Source organism: Hippocampus comes, unplaced genomic scaffold, assembly GCF_001891065.2.
Source record: "Hippocampus comes isolate QL1 unplaced genomic scaffold, H_comes_QL1_v1.1 scaffold518, whole genome shotgun sequence".
NCBI classification, from domain to species: domain Eukaryota; kingdom Metazoa; phylum Chordata; class Actinopteri; order Syngnathiformes; family Syngnathidae; genus Hippocampus; species Hippocampus comes.
The window spans coordinates 104,417-122,328 of NW_017804833.1; the positions used below are offsets into that span (position 1 = coordinate 104,417).

The window sequence follows — 17,912 nt, forward strand, 5'->3', positions numbered from 1 at the left end:
TGTGTGTGTGTGTGTGGGGGGGGGGGTGATGGAGGAGGCGGGGTCACTCCAAACCGAAGGTGCTGGTCTCCTCCACGGCTGTCACCAGCTTCTCGTAGAGCATGGAGAAGGATGGGTAGGGTGGCAGGTCCAGCCGATTGAAGCAAGTGTGTGCTCTGGAAGACATGCAGGTATAGATGGAGGGTTTTTTTTGGGGGGGGGCGGGAATCATGTTTGGGCCCTTGAAATTAGAACATTTCAACACATTTTCAAAAACTCTTCAGGAAAAGTCTTCAGGAATGCTGAAACCCCACAATTGATAATTAGCGGGTTAGCGATTTTTCTCCGAACTTTCCAGGGGGCACTACTGAGGTTTTTTTTGGAGGGTAAAGGGGGCGGGGTTCCAGGACCCCTAAGATAGAAACACTAACACCAAAACCCACTTGCTTGTACAAATGGGAAAGTTTTCAGTCAAAGAACAACGAAAATCGTTGCCGGAAGTGATGTCACGGGCTCCTGTTTCCTCACGTTGCAGGTGGCGCCAGCGAATGAGAAAGTTTGACGCGACCCACGGGTGAGGAAACTTCCGAACTGAGCTCCGCCCATCTGCGGAGCAGACCCGCTTGCTCTTGGGGTCACTTTCAGTAAGTTCCATCTCGACTTGAAAGAAAGCGAACCCAAAGTGGCCGCCTTCCTGTTCAGCTTGGTTCACGCGACCTTTTCATTGGGGCCCGTTGCGATGACATCAGGTTGTGTGGCGAGTTTGGGAAAACCTACCTGGGTAAGGAGGTGATCTTGCCCCACTTCTCCACACAGAACCTGCGGGGTCCGTTGCTTCCACGCAGCGAGGCGAAGCCCTCGTAAGGAATACTGGACGTGCCTGTCACAAACTACACATGCGGGGGGACATTCTTCTAAGAGCTTGACGGCATGTTCAGAGGGATTTGCAGGAGTTTCATTTCAACGTGTGGGATTTTGAGGGCATTAAAGGTATTTTACTTTTAGTTTATTCAACGTGTGCAATTTTGGGCGGCTTTCACGTTGTCTCATTTGTACCTGTGAAGTATGGGGAGGGTTGTGGTTATTTGCAATTGAAGCAGCAAGCATTCGCTGGCCGCATAAAATGACTCGGCGGGCCAGCCGCATCTTGCAAATGCCAAAGCAAATCGTTGGGTTTTTTTGTTGTTTTTTTTTTGGTTTTTTTTTGCTGCAGTTGTTTGTTTTGTCGAGACAGTACAGCCTAATGGCCAGGCGGTGGCAGCATGTGCGCATGTGCGGGTCCACGTGCCCCCACCTGCAGTAGTCGCAGCCTCTGCTCATTGTTGAACCGCTCCACAGCTGCCCAGAACCAGCGTATCACGATGTGGTTGTCATGGTAACCTGCGGGAGGGAGGAGGGGTGGGGGGAGGTGGCAGAGCTTGCGTCAGAGGAATCACAAAGAACCAAGTCGTGCCGTCATTCATTTGGATCGACAGAACATGATATTTTCAGATACCTTATGACTCTAAAATGATTTATCCCCCCCAAAAAAACAAAACACTGTTTCGTTCACCATTTCATGCATAATTTGGAATGTTAATGTTATTTTTGTTCAGGAAAATAAAAAAAAAAAAAATCTTATATGACTTGATAATCAGGTTATTTTCATTACTATGTAAAACATTTTTAAATGGCTTTTTATTTTATTTGTGATTTTTTAACTGTATATATATATATATATATATATATATATATATATATATATATATATGCGTGATATTTTCCTCTGGCCCGATTTTTACCGCCAAATGTGAGCAAACGCTTTGGCCTGCGTTGGCGCTTGCCGCACTGACCTCCTCTGTACTCGGTGTTGTTCCTCCAGTCGGCCAGGTCGATCTCGGCCGTGCCGGCGATGACCAGCTCCAGCTCTCTGGCGTCGAACACCGACACCAGTCGCACGTCCACCACCTGAACGGACACCAAGCGCAGCAGAAATGAGATGCAAAAGTTGCCATTTGGATGCGGTGAATTTTGCGGCTCATCGGAAGTGGGCGCTACCTCGTAGAAGCCTCGGACCAAGCTTTCGGTTTGCTGAGCCACGCCCCTCTCGATGCGCCACTTGACCATGCGCTCGATGTACTCCTTCTTGTTCTTCTCCGTCACGGGGATGCCGGCTCCGCCGGGCTTCAGCTCTCGCTCGGTGATCTGCACGGTCAAACAAGTACTCGAATGGAGTACACCGGACGCACTTTGGGGGGATTTCGATAAGTTTGTCTTGACCAGCGCAACGTGCTGGATTTACAGATGACTTGTGCATTAACCTGTGTAACGTGGGTGGATTTCCAGTCAGTTTATTTCAAACCATGCAACTTTGGAGAGATTTATAATCGTGGGCTGTTGAGCCTCAAGTGCGTACCTGTCCGAAGACCTCCTCGTTGACTGTGAAAGTGAGATCCAGCATGTCCTCGATGTCGTTGTCCTTCATCCACTGCAGGCTCTGGTGGAATTCCTCATCCAGGAACTCCAGGTCGCTCAGGTCACACGGTCTGCATGAGCAAGCAAGTAAATCGTTGTAAAACATCTCAAAAGTCGTGCGGGATCAAGTCAGACTCCGGTCAATTGCATCGAAAGTTGCCCGGGTCGAATGAAACGCCCCTAAAATTGCACAGGTTTGTTATTTGACTCCCATCACTATCACAAATGTTGGATAGGGTCAAAATGAAGTTTATCATAAATCCTGGATGGCTTTCGCTGGTCAAAATAAAACGAGCTTAAATTCCACAGAGTTGCGCAAGCTGAAATGACACGACTGTAAATTCCAAAAAAGTCGTGCCGTTGAAAAGGTGCACAGCCTGCGACGGCATTTCCCCAAATGTGGGCAGGATGAGATACCCTAAACGACGTCAATATTCAATTCATAAATTCTGGCATGCGCTTGTCTCAAAGCGTCCGGTTGCGGGACTTACATGCGGAGCAGCCCCTTGTAGAAAGGACGAGTAAAGAAGGCATCCAGCAGATACTGATGAACCAGAGCCAGTCCCAGAATGCGCCCGCTAAAACGAAACCTTGGGACACCAAACACAAGCGTTTCCGAGAGGTGCAACAAACACTCGTAAAGGCTCACCGCCTCACCATTCGTGGTGATTATCCACAAAGGCCGACATGGGGCTGATTTGGACCGTGTACGTGTCGTTGGCCGAGTATTCAAACAGGCCGTAGTAAGGGTTGAAAAGCTCTCTGGACACCAGGAAGAAGAACTCTCTGGACGGGCCGCTGTAGTCCAGCCTGCCCCCCGGGCCCCAAACGTAATCACATCGCCACGTCATCGACCTCCATTGCCGCCGGACCAAAAGTCAGCCACGTGCGAGGCGTTGATCGCTTATTCTCACCCGTCCTCGCCGACGAAGCTGACGTAAAGTTTACTCCTCTGCAGGTCTTTGCGGGAGTAACACATGATTTGGTTGAAGGCGTCCTCCAGGAGGTGGTCCCGCCGTATGATGAGCCTGAGGGCACACGCACCGCGGTTGTTAGCGTTAACGGCGGGTCGCGGCACACTATCCATCCATGCGTTTTCAAATGTGCTTTTCCTCAGGAGGGCTGCGGGCGTGCCGGAGCCTATCCCGGCCGTCTTCGGGCACGAGATGACGGGGTGCGCCCTCAAGGGTTGGCCAACCAATCGCGGGGCACACACCGACAAACAACCCTCTGCGCTCACAATCGACCGAAGGACAATTTAGAGCAGGGGTGTCAAACTCGCTTTTGTCGCTTTCGCGGGCCGCATTAAAAGACGTGGCAGGCCGGATCCGGCCCTCAGGCCGTGACTTTGACACCTGTGAGCGTTCAATCAACCAAGCATGCATGTTTTGGGAATGTGGGAGGAAACCGGAGTGCCCGGAGAAAACCGGGGAGAACATGCAAACTCCACACAGCAAGGCCGGAGCCGGAATCCAACCCTGCCCCGCCGCAATGTGAGGCCGCTGTGCGAAGCAGTTGAGGAGGTTGCACATACTTGACTTTCCCCGGTCCCTGTCCATATCCTTTAGTCTCCAGTTTCCGATAGAAGTTCCTCAGTTTAGCCTCAAAATCTCGCTTGTAGGGCGCCGGAGCACGCGCGTTGGCTCGTTGGGTGCCTAACAGAGAAAAAACAAGAAAAACATACGGGAGACGGAGAGACAATGGGGTCCAAAGTCCACAGAAGTGCCCTCCGGGCCAGGCTGCTGCAAAAATTGTCTCACCCGGGGAACTCTGAGGAGATGAGGACAGGCTGTAATTTGGGTGGAGCAAAGGTGGCACGTACGACATCACCTCGTCTTCAAATAAGCTGCGGAGGGAAAAATAAAATGAATCGAGAGATTAATCGAGAGAGACCTCACTCAAAAGAGCCCAGGACTGACCTGAGCAGCATGACGAGGTCGGCGTCCCCGGAGAGACGCACCAGCCCGATGGCGCCCTCGCTGCGGATGAACTGCACCTTCTCCCTGCAAACACACCGCAGACTCACTGAGGCTTCCCTCACCGAATTCAAGGTGGATGATGCTGAAGATGAGACAGCGGGACCTACTTGAGCGAGTTGTTCCTGGCGAGCTCCGGTTGTCTTTCCTGCAATACCTCAAAGACGTTGGGCTGCCTGAGGAAGGCCACAATCTTGTCATTGTAGGCTGCGGGACCACAGTGAGAAAGAAAGATGACATCAAAGGGGCGTGGCCTTGGCCCGGCGTGCTGTTTTTTCCGCTCACGTACCCACGGGCACAACGTCGTGGTACTGGCTGGAGCGACTGGACCCGCTGAAGGTGCTGGAAGGTCGCGGCACGGCGGGCGAGTTGCTTTGCCGCGAGTCGTCGGCCACCTGCGGCAGAAGGAGGCGCTGAAGGCTCAGGACGCATCCGAGTTCTGACACCCGTGCACACACTCGCTCATTTTGTCCCATCATTTTGGCGGGCTATGCCCTCAACTGGCCTCGAGACACAAGTGACCCCACTGATGATTTTTTGAGTTACTAGCCGACGATCGGGTCGTTTTTTTGAGATATAAGCGCACTATAGTGGCCGCTGGCTCAACTCCATTCACGAGAAGCGGGGAATAGGTAAACACCAGAAGTCGAGGAAATGCTGACAAACACTTTTTTTTTTTGAGTCTATTTACTTCTGCCATCACGGGATGATTTTGTGAAATGTGATATTTTGGAGTGCTATTTTTCTCATGAAAAAAAGACGACAGAAATGCTTTGTTCTGTTTTGTTTTCTGGAGGCTGGAACGGATTGACGGCATTGCCATTCAATTCAATCGGAGACGATGGCTTGAGATATGAGCGTGGCCAAGGAATCCATTCGACTCATATGTCAGGGCACGACTGCAATTCTTTTTAAGAAACAAACATCGTCAATCGGAGAGTGAATGTGTGAGCCCAGGACAAGCTGGCTGCGTGCCCGACGACCACAAGGCGTCAGGGCCACCGGGCCGTCGCTGCGGTAACGCGCGGTGACTCACCTCGCCGGCGCTGTGGCTGCGTTGGCGGCTCAGGTGCTGGCGGTGGGCCAGCAGCCCGGTGGAGCGCGAACTCTGGAGAGGCAGCCGTGGATCGATGAAGGTTGTGGAACGACAGTTGTGATCCACAAAGAAGGGCTGAGGGGGCGAGACGCAAATACTTTTAGTTGCGCCGCGCGTCCGTTCGGTGCTCGCCTTCCGCACCGCCACCCTCCCAAGAACTGGAATAACGAAGCCTACTATGACAAACTACCTGTTCTTTGGGATCTGGGAGGAAGCCATTATCCTCTTAGAGACAACTTGACACCACGCTTCAACAACAACTGCAGTATGAGCTCATTTTTTTCAACGACCTTTGGTATCAGAGTGATGTGTTCCCTTCTAGAGGACGCGTACACAGCGAGTCACGATGCCAAAATGAAGAAGGGTTTCATCAAGGGCAAGAAGTGGAAGCTCATAGACAGGCCAAGTCACTCTCCCGACCTAAACACTGTCGAGCATGCATTTGACCTATTCTTAAGGGAGTAACCACTCCAAAACAAGAACAAAGATAACGACACAAAACAACAAAGGAGAGCTGCAACAAGTTCATCACGGGCAAGAATGGAAAGGTTTTCGACATGGCTAAGCAAAACAAAACAAAACAAAGGAATTTATTGCCGTCAAAAAGTGGAAGATTGGAGACCGGTCAATCTCTTGACTCCAAATGCACAGAGCATGCACTTGACCTGCGTGAAAGGAGACTGAAGGGACTCATCCCTCAAAACCAACAGAGACAATAAGTGGAAGGTCATGGAACAGCCATGTCACACCCCAAACTTAAAGCTTAGAGAGCACGGGGCAAGTCGTCGCTATCGGTTAGGAGGGGAAGTGTGTGGAAACGAGCACGAAAGGTCATTTCGGCGGTCATTGTCACATTGCTGAAAATGGCTCCCACCCACCTTCCCGGTTTGGTCGTGTTTCATTTCCCACCCTCGGGGAAGCTCCAGCTGCTTGTTGGAGAACATGTTGAGGAAGGTGACCAAGTCTCGGTTGTGCTGGTAGCGCTCAAAGTAGTGAGCGTCTCGCCGCACCTTGCTGATCATATGCTTCAGGCAGGTGTTGCTCGTAAACATGCGGTAGGCACTCTGGAGAGGAGAGAAAGACTGAGCTTTGAAGGCTCACTCACATGCGTTTGATGCTATTTTCTTCCCCCTGCCGAGCGGAGGTGATCTAAGTCTGCCGATTCGTTTGCTATGACGAGGCCTCAACATGCACCAAAAGGCTCCGACGGCATAGAAGTCCTATCAGGGGATTTGTTCAAACGAGCCCCAGGTTTGCTGACTTACAAAGTCATGACTTGAAATGACATCCATGCAGAACATTTGGACACAACTAAGGACATGAAGGGACTCAGCGTGCGGGTTAACGAAGCAGGGTCGCTAAGCAGCGGAGGTCACTGACGGGGTTAGAATGCAGCACAGTAAAGAAGTCGGGACTGCACAGGAACTTGGCGCTGGGCGACTGGAGCAGCAACGACAGACGGGAACGACCGTTCGAGTGAGCAACGACGCCGTCTCGTCTGTATTCTACGAGAGAGCAAAGACAAAGGCATGCTGGTCGTACGCAGAATGTCAGTCTACCATAGGTGTGTTCAAACCGACCGGAAATGGAGTGAGGAATCAGTTCGGGTTCTGGTTCAGGGAGCAGGTCAGCGGTGCTTTCTTCTGTTCTATCACTGTTGGTTATGGTCCTTCTGATGCTCTGGTATCTGGTTAAGGAAAGGACAAAAAATACGGTGTCAAGTTTGAGCTGTTGCATTTCCGAAAGAAAAAAAAAACAAAACAGTTCCTCAAAGGACTTATTCGTACTATTGAGACTCTGTGGAGCATCCTTACGAGGAATGTCCCTGAGCGACTCTGGGAGACAACTCTTGAATTCACAGGCAGAAAATAACAATGACCTTACCAGTTCAATCCACGAAAAAGTTTTTAAATGTCATACCCAGCAAGGGTGGCTCCTCGGATCTGGTTTTCTTTGTTTCTTTTTTCACTTTTCTCCAAAATGATTCGCACAAAATGACGCAAATATGACTAATTTTGAATCTTTTTTGGGGCGGGGAAGAGAAACCATGACACCGATTGCTGCACCAGTTCACATTTTTGTCAACTCTCACCTGCGGTTGAGTTGCTCCATCTGCTGAATGGAGTTGGACCGGGTCAGGCCCTGTGGCGCCGGGGGTCCAGTAGGCCTCTGCCACGTGGTGGTCCTGTTCACGTGGTCCACAAAAAAGATCCTGCCATGACTGTCGATCCGGGCCTCCCAGTCTGAGAGAACACAAGCAGGGCTGTGTTCAGCATCAACTTCCAAAAGGAGATCTCATAAGCTGCACTTCATTGAAGACTTAGTGAACAAAAGCGCTCTAGAAGATACCCGACAGAATTTTACCAGATCGAGAAGAGCAAAAGAGTTCAGTGGATGCAAAAGAAGTTGAGGATTTTTGACCGGTTGAGTCAATCTCCAGACGTAAACCCTACAGAGCATGCATTTTACCAGAAGAGGGTAACCCCCAAAAAAACAACAAAAACTTTCACACAGCAACACGAAACTGGGTGGACATACCGGTTATAACAGGACACTCAAAAACTCTGACGGAACCATGCCTGCATGGGAACAGGAAATTGACCATTTTGCTTCAATTCTAGGGCTCACACTTAGTTGGAAAGTTGGATCCAAACATCAGTTGCAAGGCACAAGTTTCACCCATCGATCAGTGCACATGGATGGACGGAAAAAGTAGATAGCCTGACACGAAGCAAGAAGTTGGCTACTTGGGGTGGATTCAGCCATTTTGAGGGAATTTCAGGGCTTGCACTCGACTAGATGATCCACCTAATCAGAAGCAGGTATCCCAGCCATCGAGACATAAAGTCCTTACTCGGTGGCAGGGGCTCGTCCACTCGTTGGTAACGGTGAATGTCATGCCGTACAGATGGAAGCGACCGAACAGGGTGACCGTTGACAGGCGTGCCTGGGAACAGACAAAGATAAACTGAGGATTTTGTCCCAGTACAGATCTTGTGTCTCGACATATTCAGCTGGAGTGATCATGTGAAGTTGGAGCCTAAGCCTTGACGTGACTGCGGAAAAGTCAACAGACCTCGCCATACCTTCCTCTCCATCTGTTTCTGTGGTAACTTGCTCGGACTCCGCAGATCCCGTCTCCTCATGCGGCTTAGACTCATTGCCGTCCGGTTCTTCGGACATGCTGCCTGCCGCCCGCAGACTCGGCTTTCTCACGACTACCTCCTGGGATTCCAGAGGCAAGGCTGCTTCTCCTTCGGCCTCGGGACAAATGCCAAGCCCGCCATCCTCACAGCCTACAGGCGGAGTGGACGATGGGGTGCCACCAACCACATCTCCCCCCGGATCGATGGCTGCATCGGCCCCTTCATCTGCTTCCTACAAGGTTAGCAGAAAGGAAAAAAAAATTATGACTTTTTCATGGGTGGAGGGCGAGGGCGGGCAAAACATTGGGACAAAAGTCAGAAAAAGAAATCCCCCATTAAAGTACAACTACCTGAAAAACATACCGCAATACAGTATGAAAGTATTTGTATTTTGTTGCTTAACCAACACTGAAGAGTCCGCAACGTAGCGTGGCGCTACCAAAATGGTGTGAACAACAGCGAAAGAGAAGGAGATCTCTGGGTCGAAAGAGGACCAAGAACTCACCAGAGCTGTGGTCAACGTGATTGGGCAACTATCTGAGGAAGACACGACCGTCTGCGGGGCTGTGGCCATGGAGCACGTGTCCACCTCTGAAGAAGGCTCCTCGGTCGGTCCTCTTCCCGCCTCTCCACCCTCTGGCAAAGCAGTGCGGGACGTGGCCTCTGTGAAAAGCGCTTCCTCCGCCTCGGAGAAGACGTCTGCCTCCAGAATGTCCTCCTTTTCCAGACTGGCCTCCACCTTGGGGGCCACCTGGGCTGTCTCTTGAGTACCCGCAGTCTCTGGTTCTTCATCGCCAGATTGCTCCGGGACCAGCTGCAGCTCAGGAGACGGCACGTCGTCATCGGGACCGCTATTATCCGGAGGGTCGCCATTAAGTAGCAGCGGAGAGGGCAGCATGGGAGGCATTTCTCCAAACCCGGAGCGCTCATCATCCTCATCCGAGTCGATGTGCAACATGTCGCTGAGCCGCGTGTGCGTGGGGAAGCTGGAGCGCAGTTTTGGCGAGGCCGCACCCAACGGCCTTTCCCCGGGACCCTTGGGGGCCTCGATAGCATCCAGACCCTCGCTGAGAGACCTCTGGAGCAACTCGTGCCGGTCCAAAAACCTCGCACCGGCTCTGACGAGTAGCAGTTCCTTTTCCGGGGAGGCTGCCGCTGCTGCCCCGCCTTCCCACATACCTTGAGAACTCTGCGATCCGGTGGGGGAGGGCTCAGGTGAAACCACTCCTGGAAGGTGATGAGGAAGGTCCTCGTCATCTGAAGGCGTCCCCGGAGCTCCATTGAAGGTCGAAAGGCCAATGATGGAATCTGGAGAGGCACCTGGGCAGGAGGAACATCATCTGTGACCCATCTATTTTCAAGGGTCATGTTGTAAGATTAGTTTGACATGACTTTCAAATGCTTGGCATCAGAGATTGTGGTACATTTAGAGTTGACAACACAAACATCGGCAGTTAATATATCGGGAGGGTTTGGCACAGGTCCAGTGAATTTTTTTTTCTTCCATTCGCGTCGTGTCTCGGTCCCAAATATCTTACCATCGGGTCCAGTCAAAGTGAGTTCAACTTTGAACTGCAGCTGTCCGCTGACGTGCTCCGTGGGGAGGCGTCGGCACAGGGGAAAAGTCACAGGCTGGACTCTGAGACACAGAAAAACGTAGGACTTATCTATGTATTATTTTGGCATAGGCCAGTATTACTTTTCAGTGCAGTAAGACCACATTTGGCCGGAGATTACCTACCCGGATATTTTCTCAAGAAGCCGCTGCACGGGGATGGTCAACTGGCCAAGGAAGCGCTTGATGATGGGTCGACTTTTGGCAAATTTGTCCTTGACTTCAATGTACAGGATGTCTGTCAGCAGCGCTACAAATGTATATTTCTGGAAAGAGAGACCCACATCGACCTTGGTTAGGAGTGTAGTTGGGGGCCGGGCAGGTTTAGGAAAACAGGGTTGGGGCTAACGGGTAGGGGTGATGGGATGGTGATGAACTCAATTCAAGGCTTGCTCTTTGGGTGAAGGTTTTGGTTCAAGGGCATGAGGGAGGATTAGTGGGTTATGGGGTTAAGGTTAGGGACGAAGGGTTCAGGCTTAGGCTCCCCTTATGGGAAATGAACTGAAGGGTTAGAGGTTAGGGGTTAGGGAATAGGGCTGGGGTATGGGTTCAGGGTTCAGCTGTCAGGTAATTAATTGTGAGATGATCCTTTCGGTATCGTGATGAATGAAAGGTTTAGGTTTCGAGTCAATGTTGCTTTTTGGGTTTGTTTGGGCTTGATCTGAAAGAATGTCATAGTGACCTCTCCATGCCAAACCGGATTGACAGTGTTGGCAATGATGGCCGAGCGACGCTCCTGTCCGTGGTGGCTGAACACAGGAAAGACACTCCTCTTCCCGGGGTGGATGGACATCTTGAGGTAGGGATCCGGATGGAAGAACATGCCTTTCTTCAGGCCGGTGGCACGCAGATCTGCAAGCACACATCAAGTTGCAGAACTTGGGACATTTCAGTCGCACGCCGAGTGGCGTCGGTGGAGGTGCCGTCATCCAAACCATTGAACACTTGGACCGCAGTTTGGGGGGGGAGATTTACTGTACAGTCATCTTATTCTCACACATATTTATCTTGTCGGTGGAGGTGCCGTAATCCAAACCACTGAACACTTGGACCGCGGTTTGGGGGGGGGAGATTGACTGTACAGTCATCTTATTCTCACACATATTTATCTGGTTGTGGGTGTACAGTACTGAAACGTATGAAAACATGTCAACTCACCTGTTAACGTGAAGCTTATCAGTTTCCGAGGATGTTCGACACCCACCTGCTCAGCAAGACCCTCCACCTAAAAAAAAGTCAGGATGATTTAAAATAGTGGTTCCATTTGCACGTGGGCAAAACAATTGTGAACTCTTTAAATTCAGGGTGGCAGGGCTGGTCGGGGTTGCGGGTGTGTGTGTGGAGTGAGGGGATTCTCTGCATAAGTGACACACCAGGACAGCTGTATTCTTCACAGTGATGCAGGGGGTCGTTGCTCTCAGGGCTCCGCTCACTCCGTGATAGTACTTGAAACAGATCCTGGTCTCCGCTGTGAGATGTGGTGGCAAAAACAGTTGGTGCTGTGAGCAGTGTTGAAGGAGCCCACGCACCCCCCCATGATTTGTTTTCTGCCTCTTTGGCTCATTTGGGTGAGTCCCCTCCTTGGAACTCGCCAAAGAGCAAACCCCGCGATTCGACCGAAATGGCTGCTTTAACTCCAAATGTCTTACTTTGTGTTCAAATGGCATGAGTCTTTTTCATGCGCCCTGTTATGATGCAACTGGTATCCGTGGCCTCATCTGAGTCACTCACGTTCCATGAAGTAGGGCCCCGCCTCCAGCCTCCAAACTATCTGACCCTTCTGGGTGCCGTTGACCCCTCGGTTCTTACAATCCCACACGTTTGATGGACTGGTCTCATCTGGAGAATAATGGGAGACCAGAACACAACCTGAAACCAGTTGGTGCCCCGAATGCTGATTGTCCAGGAACAGTTGAAAGAAAACAAAAAACAGTCAGACACAAATATGCAAAATGCCACCCATTAAAGGCATACATCCAACACATGAATAAGACAAGACACATTTATATTTCATATATATATTTGTTTTTGTTGTTTTGGAAACGAAATTATTTTTGTTTTTGAGTCCATGCTGCTTCTTGGCAATCGAGTCTTCATTCCATGTCAATATATTCCCATTCAAAACAAAAACTGACGTTCCACAATCACAGTCTTACCGATATGGTAGAGGCCAATCCAGTCGGTGGCATCCACTTCCTCCTTGATATCCCAGGATATGACGAGTGTCTGGCCCCGGTTCAGCGTGAAGTCCAGGGTGGACGCTGTCAGCGAGGACCTGGTTTGCGAGCTCACCAGGTCGGTGTCGCTGTTGGCGCGGGACAGGCCGACGGGCCCGCCCACCATAGACACAGCATCCAGTGAGGGCCGTCTGTCAGCAGCGCTACAAATGTATATTTCTGGAAAGAGAGACCCACATCGACCTTGGTTAGGAGTGTAGTTGGGGGCCGGGCAGGTTTAGGAAAACAGGGTTGGGGCTAACGGGTAGGGGTGATGGGATGGTGATGAACTCAATTCAAGGCTTGCTCTTTGGGTGAAGGTTTTGGTTCAAGGGCATGAGGGAGGATTAGTGGGTTATGGGGTTAAGGTTAGGGACGAAGGGTTCAGGCTTAGGCTCCCCTTATGGGAAATGAACTGAAGGGTTAGAGGTTAGGGGTTAGGGAATAGGGCTGGGGTATGGGTTCAGGGTTCAGCTGTCAGGTAATTAATTGTGAGATGATCCTTTCGGTATCGTGATGAATGAAAGGTTTAGGTTTCGAGTCAATGTTGCTTTTTGGGTTTGTTTGGGCTTGATCTGAAAGAATGTCATAGTGACCTCTCCATGCCAAACCGGATTGACAGTGTTGGCAATGATGGCCGAGCGACGCTCCTGTCCGTGGTGGCTGAACACAGGAAAGACACTCCCCTTCCCGGGGTGGATGGACATCTTGAGGTAGGGATCCGGATGGAAGAACATGCCTTTCTTCAGGCCGGTGGCACGCAGATCTGCAAGCACACATCAAGTTGCAGAACTTGGGACATTTCAGTCGCACGCCGAGTGGTGTCGGTGGAGGTGCCGTAATCCAAACCACTGAACACTTGGACCGCGGTTTGGGGGGGGGAGATTGACTGTACAGTCATCTTATTCTCACACATATTTATCTGGTTGTGGGTGTACAGTACTGAAACGTATGAAAACATGTCAACTCACCTGTTAACGTGAAGCTTATCAGTTTCCGAGGATGTTCGACACCCACCTGCTCAGCAAGACCCTCCACCTAAAAAAAAGTCAGGATGATTTAAAATAGTGGTTCCATTTGCACGTGGGCAAAACAATTGTGAACTCTTTAAATTCAGGGTGGCAGGGTGGTCGGGGTTGCGGGTGTGTGTGTGGAGTGAGGGGATTCTCTGCATAAGTGACACACCAGGACAGCTGTATTCTTCACAGTGATGCAGGGGGTCGTTGCTCTCAGGGCTCCGCTCACTCCGTGATAGTACTTGAAACAGATCCTGGTCTCCGCTGTGAGATGGGGTGGCAAAAACAGTTGGTGCTGTGAGCAGTGTTGAAGGAGCCCACGCACCCCCCCATGATTTGTTTTCTGCCTCTTTGGCTCATTTGGGTGAGTCCCCTCCTTGGAACTCGCCAAAGAGCAAACCCCGCGCTTCGACCGAAATGGCTGGTCGTTGCTCTCAGGGCTCCGCTCACTCCGTGATAGTACTTGAAACAGATCCTGGTCTCCGCTGTGAGATGGGGTGGCAAAAACAGTTGGTGCTGTGAGCAGTGTTGAAGGAGCCCACGCACCCCCCCATGATTTGTTTTCTGCCTCTTTGGCTCATTTGGGTGAGTCCCCTCCTTGGAACTCGCCAAAGAGCAAACCCCGCGATTCGACCGAAATGGCTGCTTTAACTCCAAATGTCTTACTTTGTGTTCAAATGGCATGAGTCTTTTTCATGCGCCCTGTTATGATGCAACTGGTATCCGTGGCCTCATCTGAGTCACTCACGTTCCATGAAGTAGGGCCCCGCCTCCAGCCTCCAAACTATCTGACCCTTCTGGGTGCCGTTGACCCCTCGGTTCTTACAATCCCACACGTTTGATGGACTGGTCTCATCTGGAGAATAATGGGAGACCAGAACACAACCTGAAACCAGTTGGTGCCCCGAATGCTGATTGTCCAGGAACAGTTGAAAGAAAACAAAAAACAGTCAGACACAAATACAAAATGTCACACCCATTAAAGGCATACATCCAACACATGAATAAGACAAGACACATTTATATTTCATATATATATTTGTTTTTGTTGTTTTGGAAACGAAATTATTTTTGTTTTTGAGTCCATGCTGCTTCTTGGCAATCGAGTCTTCATTCCATGTCAATATATTCCCATTCAAAACAAAAACTGACGTTCCACAATCACAGTCTTACCGATATGGTAGAGGCCAATCCAGTCGGTGGCATCCACTTCCTCCTTGATATCCCAGGATATGACGAGTGTCTGGCCCCGGTTCAGCGTGAAGTCCAGGGTGGACGCTGTCAGCGAGGACCTGGTTTGCGAGCTCACCAGGTCGGTGTCGCTGTTGGCGCGGGACAGGCCGACGGGCCCGCCCACCATAGACACAGCATCCAGTGAGGCCCCGCCCCTTTCCGCCAGGCTGCGGAGGTTCTCCGGGCTGAGAGTGTGCCGAAGGTTGGGGCTGCGTCTCCGGGGCGCCGCGAGGTGCTCGCGGCCCCCGATTGCCAAATTGGGCGCGTTGTGGGTGCGGGTCCTGGCTGGGAGGACAGCGGTGGCGAGGGACGGACGCATGTTGTTTCTTGAATGTTATTGATGATGCTGTTTAGTGAGGGAGGCGGCGGTCTCTAAAGACGGGATGCCTATCGGTGACTCCCATCTACATGGGACACTTTTCGGTAGGATGGAGCAGGTTTTCGTGAGGGTTTTATTGAGAACGTGAGTCCCCCCATCGTAACACAAGTTCTCTGTCTCTCCGGTGTTCTGAAATATTTGGTCAGTCAGTACCTGGAGGCAAGGGAGGACAGGAGAACCCATGAAATGACAGAACCGCATCGTCTGAGCAATATGACTGATTAACTGGACTGAATGTGAGGCAGGTTTCCACACAACAAACGAAATCCCCCTTTGGGGAATTTGGAGTGTAAACACCTGGGCAGAGTAAAACAAAACAAAAATGAAAGCATTTTATATTTCGGTCCATGATCTCAGAAACGAAAGAATAAAATGCAATCGTCCGTCATCATCGAAGTGAAACCGGAAAATGTCGCTTTTCACGGAAATACAACAGAAGAACACTTACTCGCGACTAACTCACCAAACATTCTCAATCTGGACCGTTTCCACATTTTAATCTCTGTTCCGTTGCGGATTACAGATCAATTCGGGGAAAATGACAGGAGGATCTGATTGCTTTGACGGTCTGAAAATAGCACCGCTGCAATGATGAGAATCCCTCCTCGTGACTGAGACACCTGGAAGCAAAGTCAGTCGAAGGCCAAATAGAAGCCTGCCGTGCGGCGGGTCCACCGTCAAATTAAAGCCGAGTGCCAGCTCGCCACCAATGTTTCAACTGTGTGGAGTAGCCGCTTCAATCGACGCAACTCTCTTTTGCAAGTTGAAGCTGCGGTGTTTTGGATCATGCAAAACAACCGTTCTGCATCAAGACATTGAAGCACGTGGCAAAAAAAAAAAAAAAAAAATCCACACACGGTCCGCATGTTGCATCAACATATTTCCTTTCTCTCGGTACATCGTGTGCTGAAACATCCCAGACTACACACAAGTGTAATTGATGCTATGCTAAATTGCTAACAGGGCATGAGGCGCTCTTGGATAAACGTCGGCCATGTTTGGACACTTTACAATGACGTGGTGATGTCGCTCCCACTTGGCTGCCGGTGGAAAGGCGAACACATTTTTCGTAAGGACTTGGTTAAGCGCCAACTAAGCAGAGCGCTGGCCCCGTCGCCCAACGAGCACCAATTTTTGGGGATGGAAAAGGGCTTGTTACGTCAGACGTGCATAACATTGTCTTGAAATCCTACTTTTAAACTTGGAAAACACTAACCCAGGTTTTGTACGCCCTACTTGGAAAGCCAAACCCTCACTCAATGCTGTGGTGCATGTGGAGACGAAGGATCCCTCCGTGCCTGGCTGCAGGTGACCGCGGCAGCACTTTATTGCACGGCAGAACGGGCACTTTGGGGAGCACGCACGCGCACACGCGCGGCTCGGCTAAAGGTCGTTGAACCCTGTGAAAAGTGGCCATTGTATCAAGAGCGCACGAGGAAAGAAGAAGACCAAAGTGGCGGATGAAGATTTTCCTGCGGCGCAGTCGCAGAGGCGCCGGAAGCTTGCCCAGCGAAAGGCCGCGATGACTTATGACAACGACGTTGACGCGTTGTCACGATCTGCTTTCCGCTCATTTGGCTGAGTGGCTATAAAAGACGTTTTGTTTGTTTTCTGGCAGCCGACAGAGGCGGGACAGAATCAGGAAATATTCCAATTTGGCCTCAAAAGGTCCATTCAGCACTTCAGGGAGGTCAAGTGTCGGGAACCTGATTTTGAAAGGCCATCGCTGGCTTGAAAACTTACCCTCACTCGATAGCTTCATTTGGAATCCTGACACAAGGCTGGCAACCCGATTTGAAACTGGAACTTTGGCTCAAAACCGACATTTCAAAACAGAGGCTGCCGCTTGAAACCCTAATTTGAAACTCGAAACATTTGAAACTCCGACCATGTCCGGAAAAAAAAGCCCAACTGCGCAATTCTGATCCTCGCTCGAAACACCCAAATTTAACACGCCTCAAATGATGTGAAATGTCAAATTGGAGGCGGTGCAAGTAAATGTATCATCTACCAGTAGGTTTTTTTTTTCAATCCAGGAATATTTCTTATCTCTGACAAACGCTTGCTCAACACATCGGCCCCATTGAGCAGTATACGCGTCACCGTGTCACGTGACTCGAGCGCACTCCAGTAAACAACACCCACGGATATGAACATGGGACGCGCACGCTCCTGATGCTCGGCTCATTTCCATGCTTTCCATTCCCGTTGATGGGAAAGTCGCCCCTGCTAGCACGGGCGCCGCGTAGGCACATCTGCCGGCCCGCTCGGGTTTCCCGTCGATCTGTGACAAGAGATGGCACGGAGCAGTCTCTCTGCTGCTCGCGCCACAGCGCCAGAAAACAACAGTCTGGAAAGAGCAGACTTGGAAAAGTGCCGCACAAACAGGCGTTTGGACTCGAAGGGACACTGTTTTCTGCCCTTTCAATCTAGAGTCTGTTTGTTCTGTCACTGTCTCACTCTTATACTGCCACCAAGGTTGCCATGATGAGCACGCCACAAAGAGCTGAGATTAGCACAGCTTTTGAGCAGAAGATAAAGACAAGGGGGTGAATCTCAGTTTCTCGTGTCCAAAGTGAGGGAGAGAAATGCTCCCATAACAACTGACAAAGAATAACACCGGAATTTCACAAGGCCAAATATTGGAAGCTTTGAGACGAGGCCGTGTGTCCGTCCAAACTGGAACGCTATCGAGCGGGTCTCACAAACCTTTTTGAGGCTGAGAACGACTTATTGGCTGCTGATTAGCGTCAACGATTTCATACACCCTTCTGAAAGAACACATTTGCTCCAATTACATTT

The 17,912-nt window shown here is 50.6% G+C and overlaps 1 protein-coding gene across 3 annotated transcripts; it reads right to left on the bottom strand.

Annotated features, from left to right (window-relative positions):
• hecw2a (HECT, C2 and WW domain containing E3 ubiquitin protein ligase 2a) lies at positions 1-17,676 on the bottom strand. 3 transcript variants are annotated; one of them, XM_019869392.1, is made up of 29 exons: positions 14,672-17,676; positions 14,247-14,354; positions 13,668-13,762; positions 13,454-13,520; positions 10,949-11,118; positions 10,393-10,532; positions 10,190-10,290; positions 9,157-9,971; positions 8,592-8,883; positions 8,360-8,452; positions 7,598-7,748; positions 7,086-7,192; positions 6,886-7,010; positions 6,384-6,569; positions 5,446-5,580; positions 4,699-4,804; positions 4,520-4,616; positions 4,353-4,436; positions 4,194-4,279; positions 3,968-4,088; positions 3,348-3,461; positions 3,091-3,243; positions 2,925-3,023; positions 2,375-2,504; positions 2,017-2,163; positions 1,812-1,926; positions 1,274-1,359; positions 757-869; positions 1-155 (listed from the first exon to the last, which is right to left on the bottom strand). In XM_019869392.1, exons 1-29 carry the CDS (start codon positions 15,048-15,050, stop codon positions 44-46), a joined length of 4,527 nt encoding a protein of 1,508 aa, XP_019724951.1. In that variant the 5' UTR covers positions 15,051-17,676; the 3' UTR covers positions 1-43. The 3 variants fall into 3 exon arrangements, with proteins under 3 accessions (XP_019724951.1, XP_019724943.1, XP_019724938.1); XM_019869384.1 differs by lacking the exons at positions 13,454-13,520; positions 13,668-13,762; positions 14,247-14,354; positions 14,672-17,676 and adding exons at positions 11,425-11,491; positions 11,640-11,734; positions 11,998-12,105; positions 12,423-12,622; XM_019869379.1 differs by lacking the exons at positions 13,454-13,520; positions 13,668-13,762; positions 14,247-14,354; positions 14,672-17,676 and adding exons at positions 11,425-11,491; positions 11,640-11,734; positions 11,998-12,105; positions 12,423-12,622 and having other exon boundaries at positions 3,968-4,279.
• Positions 17,677-17,912: the final 236 nt, after the last annotated feature.